Here is an 11,997-nt window from a genome sequence, read left to right on the forward strand (position 1 = left end):
ATTCAAGAACTCTATTGATAGGAAGGTTTTTCTTTTTTTTTTTTTTTTTTTTTTTTTGGTTTCGAACAAACTAACGAAGGATCGTTAGCTGCTCTGATACCATGTTGAAAAATAAATGCGGAAAATAAAACTCAAGAACTCTTGAAGACTACATTTTGATTGATTTGAATTATTATTTGAGATACATTTTATGTGAATTCCTTATTTTGTATGTGTCTTCGGTTTAGATTGATTGTGATTGTTTCTTCGTATTTCGTTGTTCTATGTTTTCACTATGCGTGTTTGTTCGACGCATAGGATTTGTGCGATTCATTCTGAGATACAATTCAGGTGATCGGATATCTGTTGCAATGAATGATTGTTAGTGAATTCATCGTATGCATTTCTCATAAATGTATGTTGTTTGAAGTTCCACATTTCACATTTCATGTTGTTATTGAGCTAATATACGACTTAGTCACTTTGGATCATTCAGTAATAGTTGAATTGTTGTGGATTTCGTTTGTGCGAATTTGTTTCCTGGATTAAGTAATTATGTTGCTGAGATTTGTTAATACTTTCCAATTATTGAGTTACATCAAAATGATAGGTTGCTAAATGAATAGTAAGAACGGACTAACGGTGCATTAATGGCTTTTGTTATGAACTCTGATGTATGGAGAGTTGTTAGTTATGGTGAAATCGATTTATGGCTAAATATTTGCTACTTATTAGACTTGTTCAATGGATTTTGCCAATATAAGAACGGAAAACTAATACTCCTTCAGATCCTTTAATTTATAGTTGAGGAATAGCTGAAGCTTTTTTTAGTCTTTTTACATGCTTTGACTGTCTCTTTTTCTATAGGTTGTTCTTGTGAACTGGTGATTGGAGAATATGTCAGGTGCTGAAGAAAACAAAGAGCGAACAGAAGTTGTTATGGACGATGGTGGGAAGGGCATGCCATCGCCACAGCAGGAAGTTGTGCTCACACCCATTTTCTACATTACATAAAGTTGTTAATGTATGTTTATATACATTCAAACAAACATTTTATTACCTCGCAGGAGGAATCTGTAAAGAGTAAGTATGGTGGGTTAATGCCCAAGAAGCAACCATTGATTTCTAAGGTAACACCATTCTTCTTTCATGCCATATGTAGATTTTGAGAATAACTGTTTTGATAGGAATTTTATCAAATGTCAGGATCATGAACGTGCCTATTTTGACTCTGCTGATTGGGCTTTGGGAAAGGTACTCACTTTTATATTTGCATCCTTTTGGCAAACAAGAAGCTTATAATGATAGATCATAAACATCCACGTTTTTATTTTATCCCCACAGCAAGGGGGCCAGAAGCCTAAAGGACCGCTGGAGGCTCTCCGGCCCAAGCTACAGGTAGTTAGTTACAAGAGGAAGTACATATATTTTCCATATTATCTTGCACTTCTCTGATTCACAGTATTTATCTTTCTTCATTTGAATTGTTTCAGCCAACTCATCAGCAAACAGGCTACCGCAAGTCTCCTTGTGGGCCATCTGAAGGGGAAGGTATTATGCATATCATGCCAAGATTTTACTAAGATGCATAGATTCTTAAGTTAGTTCCACTATTTGGTTTTTCGATGAGGAAAGCCGACAAAATTGTCTTTTCTCCCACCGTGCATCACACACACAGTAGTTAACGCTATCTGCACGTAGATGGAAATGCTGCCCAAGAGGAAGATGCGACTCACAACGGATAAGAATCTCATATCAATCCTGGGGAAATTGTCCGACATTGCCTGTGTTGTTGATATTGAAGTTTCGCCTGAATAAAAGACATGCCAAGAGGATGTTTTAGTGCATGCAGCCACTGAGAGATCTTCCAGCTTATTCCTGTTGTAGATAAGTTTGAGATTTCACATATTTTCAGGCTATCAATTTGGAAACGAAAATCATGTAATCTTACTATTCTCGACCTTTTTACCGTGTTGTAGACTTAGTTATCTTTGCTTTACATTGTGCTTGTGTATTAGTAGTGATCAATTTTCGCAGATAAACCAAATATGCAGTCAGCTGGTCTTGTGCATGTTATCTACGCTTCAACTCTAAGTTATCGTATTTTTATCGTTACTAGTTGGCAAACATGATGTTCAATTGTATTTCTATTTATTTTTTTATGCAATTATTAAGACTAGTGCAAATTGTGCAATGCAATAATTTATTGTAAAAAATGTACTCCTATGTTTCACACAAAACATAACAAACTTTAAGTGGGGTAAAATTCAATAAAAGAAACATAAATAGGGACCTAACTACAAACATAAAATCTCAACCGTTGCCGCTAGCAGTGACACTCATCTGCATCGAAGATACAGTGGTCGAGCAGGAATGCTTCACCAGCTCAGCGCTCGTCAAGAAGGTGCTGCTCAGCCATCTCGCTGATTGTATCCGCTCCAGCGCAGGCTCTGCCCCTGGCAGTTGATCCTCTGGTCCCCAAGCATGAGCCGGATCGTTTGGCCCATGTCGGCGTCAGCAGGAAATGAGGCTTGTATCCCCTTTTCGAGGGTAGTGAGACTAAGACATTGTTTCAGGTTATAGTGAAGAAGAATGGATGGAAATAAGGGAAAAGAACATTTCCAAGCTGCATCAGTTATTCTGGCGGGAAATTAAAACTAACTGAACTTTGACTTTCCATCCAAAGTAGTTATGCCCATCAGAAATCGTTGCAACGCTATGACAATAGATAACCAGAAAATGAAAGTCAAAAATTCCCACATGGCAATCAAAATGAGTACTGATCTTCTATTATATATTGTTCTTCCAGATGAGTATGATTTTGCATCATCCGACAGTGATGACGTCAATAGCCAAGTAGTAAAAGAGAAAGTTACTAGACAATGAGGTCTGCTTCTATTGCTTCTCTCATTTGATCGGTTCTTGTGTTGGATATCATACCTTCATTGCCAAATTTAAGCCTAAATGTGTTTGCATTGCTTCTTAGCAAAACATTGATATCTCCCTATCCTAGCACCATCTGAAGGATTGCTGCATTGACTATTTACTGGAATATAGTCATTAGTTTTCTGGATTACTGCAGAGGAAGTTGCTCTCGTCTTAAGTCTTTAACAATGTTATCCACGACGTCCCCATAGGGTTTTGGAAGGCACGGACATGCTATATTTGACTATATGCGAGCACCAAGTCTCCTTGTTATTGATGGAACCAACCTCAGGAGTGAATAGCATGATGTACATAACTAAATGAGTGCGGATTTGGAATGTAGCTATCTTCACTCTTGAGGTGACGACAGGTCACGTGCTTGCGTGCGCACACAAAGGCCCGCTGGAATTTTCATTTTTAGCGTGTATGGAATTTTCATTTTTTAGTTAATGATTGATTATTCCATAGCTATGGTCTTTAATTTTTTAAGCTTCATTAATCAGAGTTAATTATATACTGATCAAGTCAAGAAAAATTATATACCGCGAATTTCTTTCTTTATTTAAAAAGAAATTTTCAGTTGAACACAATTTTAATATATATAAGATGCTGGGAGAAAGTGAGTATGTAAATCCGCTCAAGGGCAGGGTGAAGAGATACATACCCTTTTAGGCCGCTGCTTTGATAAAAGTATGGAGGAGAGATTTGTAAATACACTGATATTGAGCAACCTGGGAAGTCTCTACCCTTTTGAACATGGCCTAATTTCAACAGCATTAGCATACACTGTCACATGCTAAGGAAACTAAACCAGAGATCACAGCCAAGTCAGGAAACAACCCTTTTACATGGTTCTACCATAATCTGATTGAGGGCCTGAAATCACAGTGAAGCTAAACTCTATATTCCACAGAACAAGTCAATGAGATATGCTTGATCTTATCACAGAGACGAGATCGCATTTTCTTCTAACTTCCAAGTGTAATTGCAACTTACTATCGGTATCTCGACTCCTGGTCTAGCTCATGGCTGTATATTCCTTGGTTGTGACCAGGAGGGCCAAAAGGGTGAATCTGCTTCGGATTTGCTCGGAGCTCCATGTTTATTAGCCTCTGGAACGCATCGGGAGGGGTCCCACCTACACAATTAATAATTCAATCACAACCACGCGACTAAAAAAATCCCTCATATTAGATCACAAAGTTAATTATTAGATGCATAATGCATTCATAAAAAATAGTATACAGCAAAACTACATGCAATAACAAGCAAACATCACTTAATTCTTCAACTTAAAAATCACCTAATAAGAACTCTGTTTTAAGAATTGGAATCTTAAAGAGAGGTATATTCTGAGAACAACCAAGCCTGTCCAACTTTCTCGCAGCTCAGTAATGTTAAAATAATAATAATAATAATAATAATTAAATATTGAAAAATAAATTGCTCTTCTTAGGATAATGATGCAGAATGACTGTCTAAAAAAAGCAGATATAAAACAACTAATTTCTGAGATTACTTCATATACCACGAAGTGGGGCCCGCAGATATATGGTATCTGTAACTACTACTAGCTCATTCAACCAACAGAAAACAAAACAATTTCTACCTGGCATTGGCACTCCACTACCGCCAATATTTGGTAAGCGGGACCCAAAAGGGAGACCTTGCATTTGATTCATTTCCTGGACAAAACCAGTTGGATGGTTGCCATGATGGGGGACTGGACCACTCCTCCCAAACTGAGGATGGTTGCCTGTCATTTGCATCTGATGCAACATTGGGTGTTGTGGAGGAGGAACATCAAATCCAGAAACCCTAACGTTGGGGTTGTGATGGAAAGACGGCCGAATCATAGGTGAAGAGGGTTGATGATTGACTGGAGAATCGTGACCAAAAGTTCGATCTGGACTCATGAACTTCAGGTGTGAGCTCATGTGAGCAGGATGTGATTCCAAGTGATGATACAATGGCCTAGGTTGGGTATTATGTGGAGGCTGAAAATGTTGTGATGATTGCTGCTGCAACTGGAGATTTGAATAAGAAATATCAGGTCCCCTTTGTTCATGCGAGCCATGTGGAAAGGGTGTGCCTTCTGAAACTCCCATGCTATGCTTGTCTTTAATAATACCACCTAAAACTGCCAATTTCTCTGCTATGTTGATAGGCGTAGTTGAAGAACTGTTTACACTGTTAATTGAATTACCAACTGGCATCATTTGAAGCAACCTGGGATCACGAGTATCATCTGCAGAAATCAAGTTTTCTTCTTTAGGCAGTTGATATCCAGCATTCCTTTCAAATCCACCACGTTTGTTTGGTGATTCAGTTTGACGCTTCGGTGAAGAAATTCCAATTGACGAATCACCGATGCCAAGCCAATTATCAGCCCCATTCAATTTTGCAATCTGTCTATGGTTTGAAGAGACATTATAATCATGAATTGGTCTCTGAAGCCCGGTATGTTCAACTGTTGAAGAAGAAATATCATTGTCTTTGACTGGAAAAGGAAATGCATGAGGCCCTGGGGCATCAACTCGAGCAGAGCCAGTTGAGCCTCTTTGGACAGAAACAGGGGCTCCAACTGACTCAAGCTCCTTCATGAAAGCAGTTCCAAAGAGAGCTTCCAGAGTGAGTGTCTTCCCCAGATTACCATTGCCTTCCTCTTTAGGCTCAGTCACCACTGTGGTCCTATCATTTTCCTGAGAATCTACTTGTTTGTCGGCCAAATTGATATTACTGGGATTTACAACTGTATTAATCTGATCTGAACTCTTTTGCAACATTGAGAGCAGGTGTAGAGATGTGTGATTATCAGCCTGTCCGCTTGATTGTGCAATATCTCCTTCGGCAGTGGTAAAGCTTTTCAAGTGTGGCTGTGTGTTCATTGGACCATATTTTGACAAGATAGATTGTTCGAGGTCTTCACATGTAAGAACAGCTGGAACAGCATCCACTTTGTTGTTACTGCATGCTTGATCAGATATCCCATTAGCTGCAGCTGGAATGTCAAGCTTCACCATGTTAGATTTCTTATGGACTAAAAGGAGAAATCAAGTACAGGTCTTAGCTGCTCCTGAAGCATAATGTTAGTACTTGCCTTTATCACTGCCGACTATTAATGACAGTAAATCGTTTTGCCCTGCAGATGAGACATCAGCAGCAGCCTTGGCTTCTGTAATATGTGCTTGAGATATTAGATCCACAGCCACACAAAAAAGCCAAACTGAGCACTTCTGCTACCATTCAATGTATATAGCAATTAGCACATGTTGTTACCTTCCTCAGAAAACCACTGAGCAAACTTTGACGAGTGGGCAGCCTTTGGGCTCCATGTATCATCAGGTTTAATATTGTGAAGCTATATAAGAAAAAAATTGATGAGACAGCATCAATCAATACAATTCACCAGAAGGAAAAGGTTGTGGAAAGGCTTAACGAAATGGAAGTAACAGCAGCCAAAAAATCACAATACCCTCGTCATTGACCAGATAATAAAAAACCACAGAAATAGTCTCTAGAACAAAAATGCAGCTTCTAGAACAAGATAGTCTCAACTGAGCCTGTGGCGAACATCGTATTGAGGTTTACAGCAGAGGGATTCCATGCACAAAGTACGTCCCTTAATTCACTTGCTATCTTTCATAATATCCCTAATTATGGTCATCCTTAGAGTGGCATATTTTATTTGGATACTTGCACCTAAAATCAGTAATCCCTAGTGGATCCCAAATAGGTTGATATGATTAATACTAACAGTCAATATATGGAATACCATATTAAGAAAATATCTCTATAAGAGGCAAATCATGTCATTTTGCATTTTGGAATACCCCAGAGCCTGTCTTTATCAGTTAAAATTAGCTATTTATCAAGTCCCATATATTCTTTAATCAAGTTATAAGAACTGTTTTCAAGACATGAATAATGTATACAGGAAATATTGAGTAAGCAGCTTGCACATCATCAACGCAGAAGCACAATAACATAGAGCAAGGGCTTGGAGCAGCAGTCATAGAACATGAATTTGTCTAAAACATAAATTACCTCAACTGAATTGGAATGGCCATTGCTTTTTGCAGATGAAGTGCTACCAAAAATCTTTTCTAAAATTAATGTTGAGTGACTTATGCTAGAATCACGAACAGTTTCATCCTCCAGTCCATCGTCATTGAGTTTGGTAAAATTGGGATCATCCGGTGTTCCATGAATCTGCAAGGGACTAAAATTGCGGAATAATTGATTTTCTAAGACAGCTTGCTTGGGCCCGTCTAAACCAACATGTGCATTAACATGCTCCCCCTTATTAAATAGGATTGTGTGCTGTATCTTCTCTGCGGGCTGTCTGCCAAATACACTTATTTCTTCAGAGAGACGACTCTCTATACCATGATTTGCATTTTGAATGAGGTTGGGGTCAGCAACCGTACTGCTCTCTGTTGTTACAGACCTCGACACCTGTAAAAATATAAAATATCTGAATAATTTGAACTATTGAAACTTGATAGTATCTTTGCAAAGGGATCCTGATGTAGCAATTGACTATTATGTAATATGAGATTTCAAGAACAATGAATTCATCAGCAATAGAACTGAGACAGATAAGATGCCAAGACCCTCCATGCATAGGGGGAGGGGCGGTATACTTTCTGAATCAAAGCAAAAAGATCACAATGTGTAGTGTATGACTTACGAACAACGATATTGTGTCTACTGTTTGAAAAACAGTTTGCCACAAGGTGTGGTTGAGAACCTTTAAAATCAGAAAATGGCATAGGTTGATGCAAGTCTGTTGCTGGTAGATAAAAAAGCATACAAGCATCTCCAACCAAATACATTCCACCCAATAAACAATAAAATAAAAATAAAGATAAAAATGGAAGTTGTGTACCTCTGACAGTGAAGGATGAATCAACGACTTCAAGCCAGAGCTTTTTTCAAGGGGATTGGTTTTAAATCCTGGTGGAACAAGCGGTCTTGATGCAGGAGCTTGTGAAGATAAAGATGATTTTTCTGAGTCATTGCTTACGGCAGGAGTTACAGCAGAAATTTCTAATTCATAATTCCTGGCAAAAAGTTCCTTTTCCTCTTTGCTATCTACCAAGCCTTCACAAAGGCTTAAGACATCACCGACTTTGCTATTCCTCGAATTAGAATTTTGTTTCTCTTGCAGAGCCTTATGCTGTTCCTTTCTCATCATCTCAAAAGAGGCTGATAAGAAATTACATTAAGGGATTGTTTAGTATCAATGCTAAGATAAAAACGAGATAAAAAACTATGTTGTTTGGTAGATAAGATTAAATCAAGATAAAAAACCTTTGTTGTTTGGCAGATAAGATTTATAAAAAGTGAGGTGTTTGGTAGCCTAGATTATTTCATATATTAAGATGTAAAATTACATTTATGTCATTCCTACACTACCCCTGCTGCTGCCGACTCGGAAAGATGTAAAACCGCTTGAAAACGCCATGCAAACTGCTGCTGCTCACTGGTATGCATTTCTGCCACCATGCGAATGCCACCAAGGACTGGGACCAGTAGTTGCCGCCGAATGCCGAAATATCCGATTGGCCTATTGGCTCCCATTGCTTCAGGGTAGCCTGTCTGTACCAGAAAGCAATGAGTCGGACAAAACCATCACAGTTCGCACATCCGCCGCCTCGGAATCGCGCTAGGGTTAAGCACCAACTGTGTTGCCTCCACTCCAAACCATCTCCCTTTTCTCCTTGCCGACTCAATTCCTCCATAGCGGCCAGCGGGCATAGCCTACCTTCCCCTTACCCTACCACTCCCCCTTAACCCCTCTCCTCTCTCTACGCTTTAGCAATGAGATAATACAATAGCGGCTCACAATTGAGATTGTTAAACAAAGAGTAACAGTGACTTTTTTCCAGGCCGTGGCGGGCTGAGATTATGTACAAGGGTACCCCAGATCGATAGTTAGGTCAGATCAGATTAATAAGCTAAACTTGGCTTAATCTCATGTAACAAAAACACCCTAAAGGTATAGCAACAATAAGGAACAAAGAGTTCGGAATAACTAATATAGGAACTAGGAACCAAAAAAAACCTCCAATGAGAATGCTGAAGATGAATACCTCTTCGCCTTCTCTCCTGCTCTGCTCTATCATCATTGGTAGACTCGATTGAGCCAAAAGTCTCATCATTGAAGGCGTCAGTATCCTTTCTTGAATGGGGTACTGCCTGAATATAGTTGCATAATGAAGTATTTCAGTGAACCATATATTTCATATTGTTGCACGTGGATTGAGTACTATGTTTCAAATAAAAAGATAAGATGAAAACATGAATTGGGGAAAATAAAATGCTGGAAATGATAAAAGCTGACAGAACTTCATTACGATCTACATTGTTTGGTTGACCTTGTAAGGGCGAGGAGGATGATAGGGCTCAACGCTTCTGCTTAGTTGAGTTTGCTCATTTGGCCGCACCTTAGCAGCAGAGATCCCAGCAGCATATCCAGATGGTCTTGGAAATGAACCACTCCCAAGAAGCCCATCATGCTCAGGAGTCTGCCAAGAATGTCGAGAATGATTTCCAAAACGTTTCCCAGAATCTGCAGGAGAGATTGAAAATCAAGTCATATGGTTGTGAGGGAGAAAATGATACAAGGGCAAGCAAAGACATAATATAGAAAAATGTTAATAAGACAAAAAACATAGTAGAAGCATCAGGGATTTCAGAAGACTTTATTCACAATATATTCTAAAGCAATCTAAGCACTATCCAGAAACTTGGTAAGTAGTAGTACATCTTAATCAACAAAACACAGTTTTTCCCATATGAGTACTAAGTATAACATAAATAACAGTGTGAATAAAAAAAAAAATAGATTATTGTTTTCTCTGCAGGGACCGAGATAAAAAAAAATCAGCAGAACTTTGAGAATAATGGTAGAAAACTAGAAATTCTAGAAAATGTAACGAGACTAGGGTGATTCCATTCCACAGGTACATTCAACGTACAAACTTAAGTTTGAGTGATTACACATTAGCTCATTAGGTGCTGCCTTATTTGAATAATAGTACGACAAAATTCAGCCTCCGCCAGAAGTACTTGTTAATCTATAGTATTTAGTTTTTTGGATCATTTAAGGCAGCAGACTTGACTCGTCATTAATAAATCTTAGACATAATTGCCATTCAAAGGTAAGAGCAGCAGATCATTTTACACAAAGACAAGCTATAAAGAAGTTGTTAATATGAGTAAAAATGATATGAACTGAATCAGCTAACAATGAATTTGGTTTTCACTGATCAAAATAACATACATGCGTCAAGCCTACAGATAAATGTTAATGATAACCTGAGTCCTTGTCAGACTGAGAATCGCTGTCTCGATCACTCCGAACAGAAGAACGACTATCCCATTTCCCATAAATGCCTCTAGAGTAGGTACTAGTATCCCCCCGAGTAGGAGGTGATGAGGAATACTCATTTCTTCTGAAACCTTGGTATGGCAACCTCCCAGGTATGCTTGTTCGATCGGGTAGTCTCAGCAGTTCTTCTCCCCATATACTGTCGAAAAACCAACAGGTGAGCATACTGAAAAATTTCAAGACACTTCTAAGTATATCAAAGATGCCGAGCAAGCAACTCAATACACTTTTAAGCAACAAAAGCAACACGACATGACTGCTATCATAATAACTTCCTTTTAAGGCATCTTGTATAACATTATCAATCGAGCATCATTTACCGCAGTGATTCATCAAACCCGCTCGGTGACTTCTTGCAGATATCCGAATTGCTGATCGACAGTAGAAACTCTCTTGAATATGATATTTTTGGTTTCCTAAAATCACCAAAAACACTTTTCTTCATCTAAATATCAATTGCGGAAAGATAAACAAAGTTGATTGACAAAAGATTACGTAGAAACATCGTCATGAGTTTCAGGATCCTTGTCCAAGGACCTTCTATCCTCATCTTGTGAGCTCATTCTGCAGCTCCCAATGAAATCTAATCCAACTTCCCTTAAAAGCAAACACCACACTCTAAACCGTACAAATTTCTCAGACCTTGCAGCAAACTGATTTAACCATGCATACACCAAACAGAACAAATAACTCAAGTCAAACACACCAAATTTAAATCTTTCTAAACTCTAACTCTCACGATTCATTGAGCTTATTCAACACGTACCCAAGTCAATCTAACATTCAAGCTAAAATTCAGTTGATTGATCCAGCTCAATCTGAATCCATGCCCTAATCCCACCAAAATCCAATGCTAAAGAACAGAAATTAACCACACGTTTGCCCCCAATCCCGATATACTAAAAACTCCAAATCCCTCGAGAAATGTTGCAGCCTTCTCTTCCTCTACCGCCTAATCCAGCCAGAATCTGCCTGTCTGAACATGGATCGAGATATAGAAATGAAACTTGAAAAAAATAAAGTTAGGGTTTAAAATCCTAGTATATTCCGATCAACCATCTCTTCGAAGAAAGATACATCACGCACATATAAGGGGCATACGTATATATATTTGTATCTATGGACTAATCGTACTCGCGCGCGTATATATTTGATGTTTGTAAAAGGGGAATGGTAGAGACTCGACAATTTTGAAATTTGAGAAAATAACGCTGAGATATAATGAAAATTGAAAAGCCATTACAGAGCACCGGAATATAGAGATCTATTCACGCGCTGTTTTTGGAGTAACAGCACGCGCCAGTTTCAGTGGCGATGTTGGCTCTGAACTGGTATTCCCCATTGGGCGTGAGTTTTTTAATTGTGGCTACTGTGCTTTAGGCGTGAGTTTTACAAAAGAAAAACACACAGAGTATGCGTAATTGTAATTCTGTGTGAAATCCCACGATCGGTAAAATTCTTTGAAATGATACGTGATGAATTGAAATTTAGCAACTCAATCAATGATTTAATATGGATAGTATAAATTTAAGCATATACGAGAATGGCAGCCATTAGGATTCTCATTTCATGGCGGCACGGATTTTATGAATTGTAAGAAAAGTTGATGGAAAAAAATTAATGAAACGTGGAATCTATTACCATTTATGTTAAAAGTGAACTGAACTCTTATTCTTGGACAGACTAAAACGAAA

The 11,997-nt window shown here is 38.5% G+C and overlaps 2 protein-coding genes across 3 annotated transcripts; one reads left to right on the forward strand and one right to left on the reverse strand.

Annotated features, from left to right (window-relative positions):
• The first annotated feature begins 209 nt into the window (after positions 1 to 209).
• Positions 210 to 2,050, forward strand: LOC148923269 (uncharacterized). The gene is made up of 6 exons (XM_089059906.1): positions 210 to 960; positions 1,047 to 1,109; positions 1,186 to 1,233; positions 1,324 to 1,377; positions 1,473 to 1,530; positions 1,681 to 2,050. The coding sequence occupies exons 1-6, from the start codon at positions 877 to 879 to the stop codon at positions 1,722 to 1,724; spliced, it is 351 nt and encodes a 116-aa protein (XP_088916032.1). The 5' UTR covers positions 210 to 876; the 3' UTR covers positions 1,725 to 2,050.
• Positions 2,051 to 3,528: 1,478 nt separating this feature from the next.
• On the reverse strand, positions 3,529 to 11,621 carry LOC148923270 (uncharacterized). 2 transcript variants are annotated; one of them, XM_089059905.1, is made up of 12 exons: positions 11,070 to 11,620; positions 10,799 to 10,956; positions 10,624 to 10,719; positions 10,231 to 10,442; positions 9,288 to 9,481; positions 9,003 to 9,108; positions 7,796 to 8,115; positions 6,952 to 7,362; positions 6,184 to 6,265; positions 6,005 to 6,079; positions 4,514 to 5,905; positions 3,529 to 4,042 (listed from the first exon to the last, which is right to left on the reverse strand). In XM_089059905.1, the coding sequence occupies exons 2-12, from the start codon at positions 10,864 to 10,866 to the stop codon at positions 3,900 to 3,902; spliced, it is 3,099 nt and encodes a 1,032-aa protein (XP_088916031.1). In that variant the 5' UTR covers positions 10,867 to 10,956; positions 11,070 to 11,620; the 3' UTR covers positions 3,529 to 3,899. The 2 variants fall into 2 exon arrangements, with proteins under 2 accessions (XP_088916031.1, XP_088916030.1); XM_089059904.1 differs by having other exon boundaries at positions 10,799 to 11,621.
• Positions 11,622 to 11,997: the final 376 nt, after the last annotated feature.

Source organism: Salvia hispanica, chromosome 6, assembly GCF_029641045.1.
Source record: "Salvia hispanica isolate PSC_SH4W2 chromosome 6, Shi_PSC_v1, whole genome shotgun sequence".
Lineage (NCBI taxonomy): Eukaryota > Viridiplantae > Streptophyta > Magnoliopsida > Lamiales > Lamiaceae > Salvia > Salvia hispanica.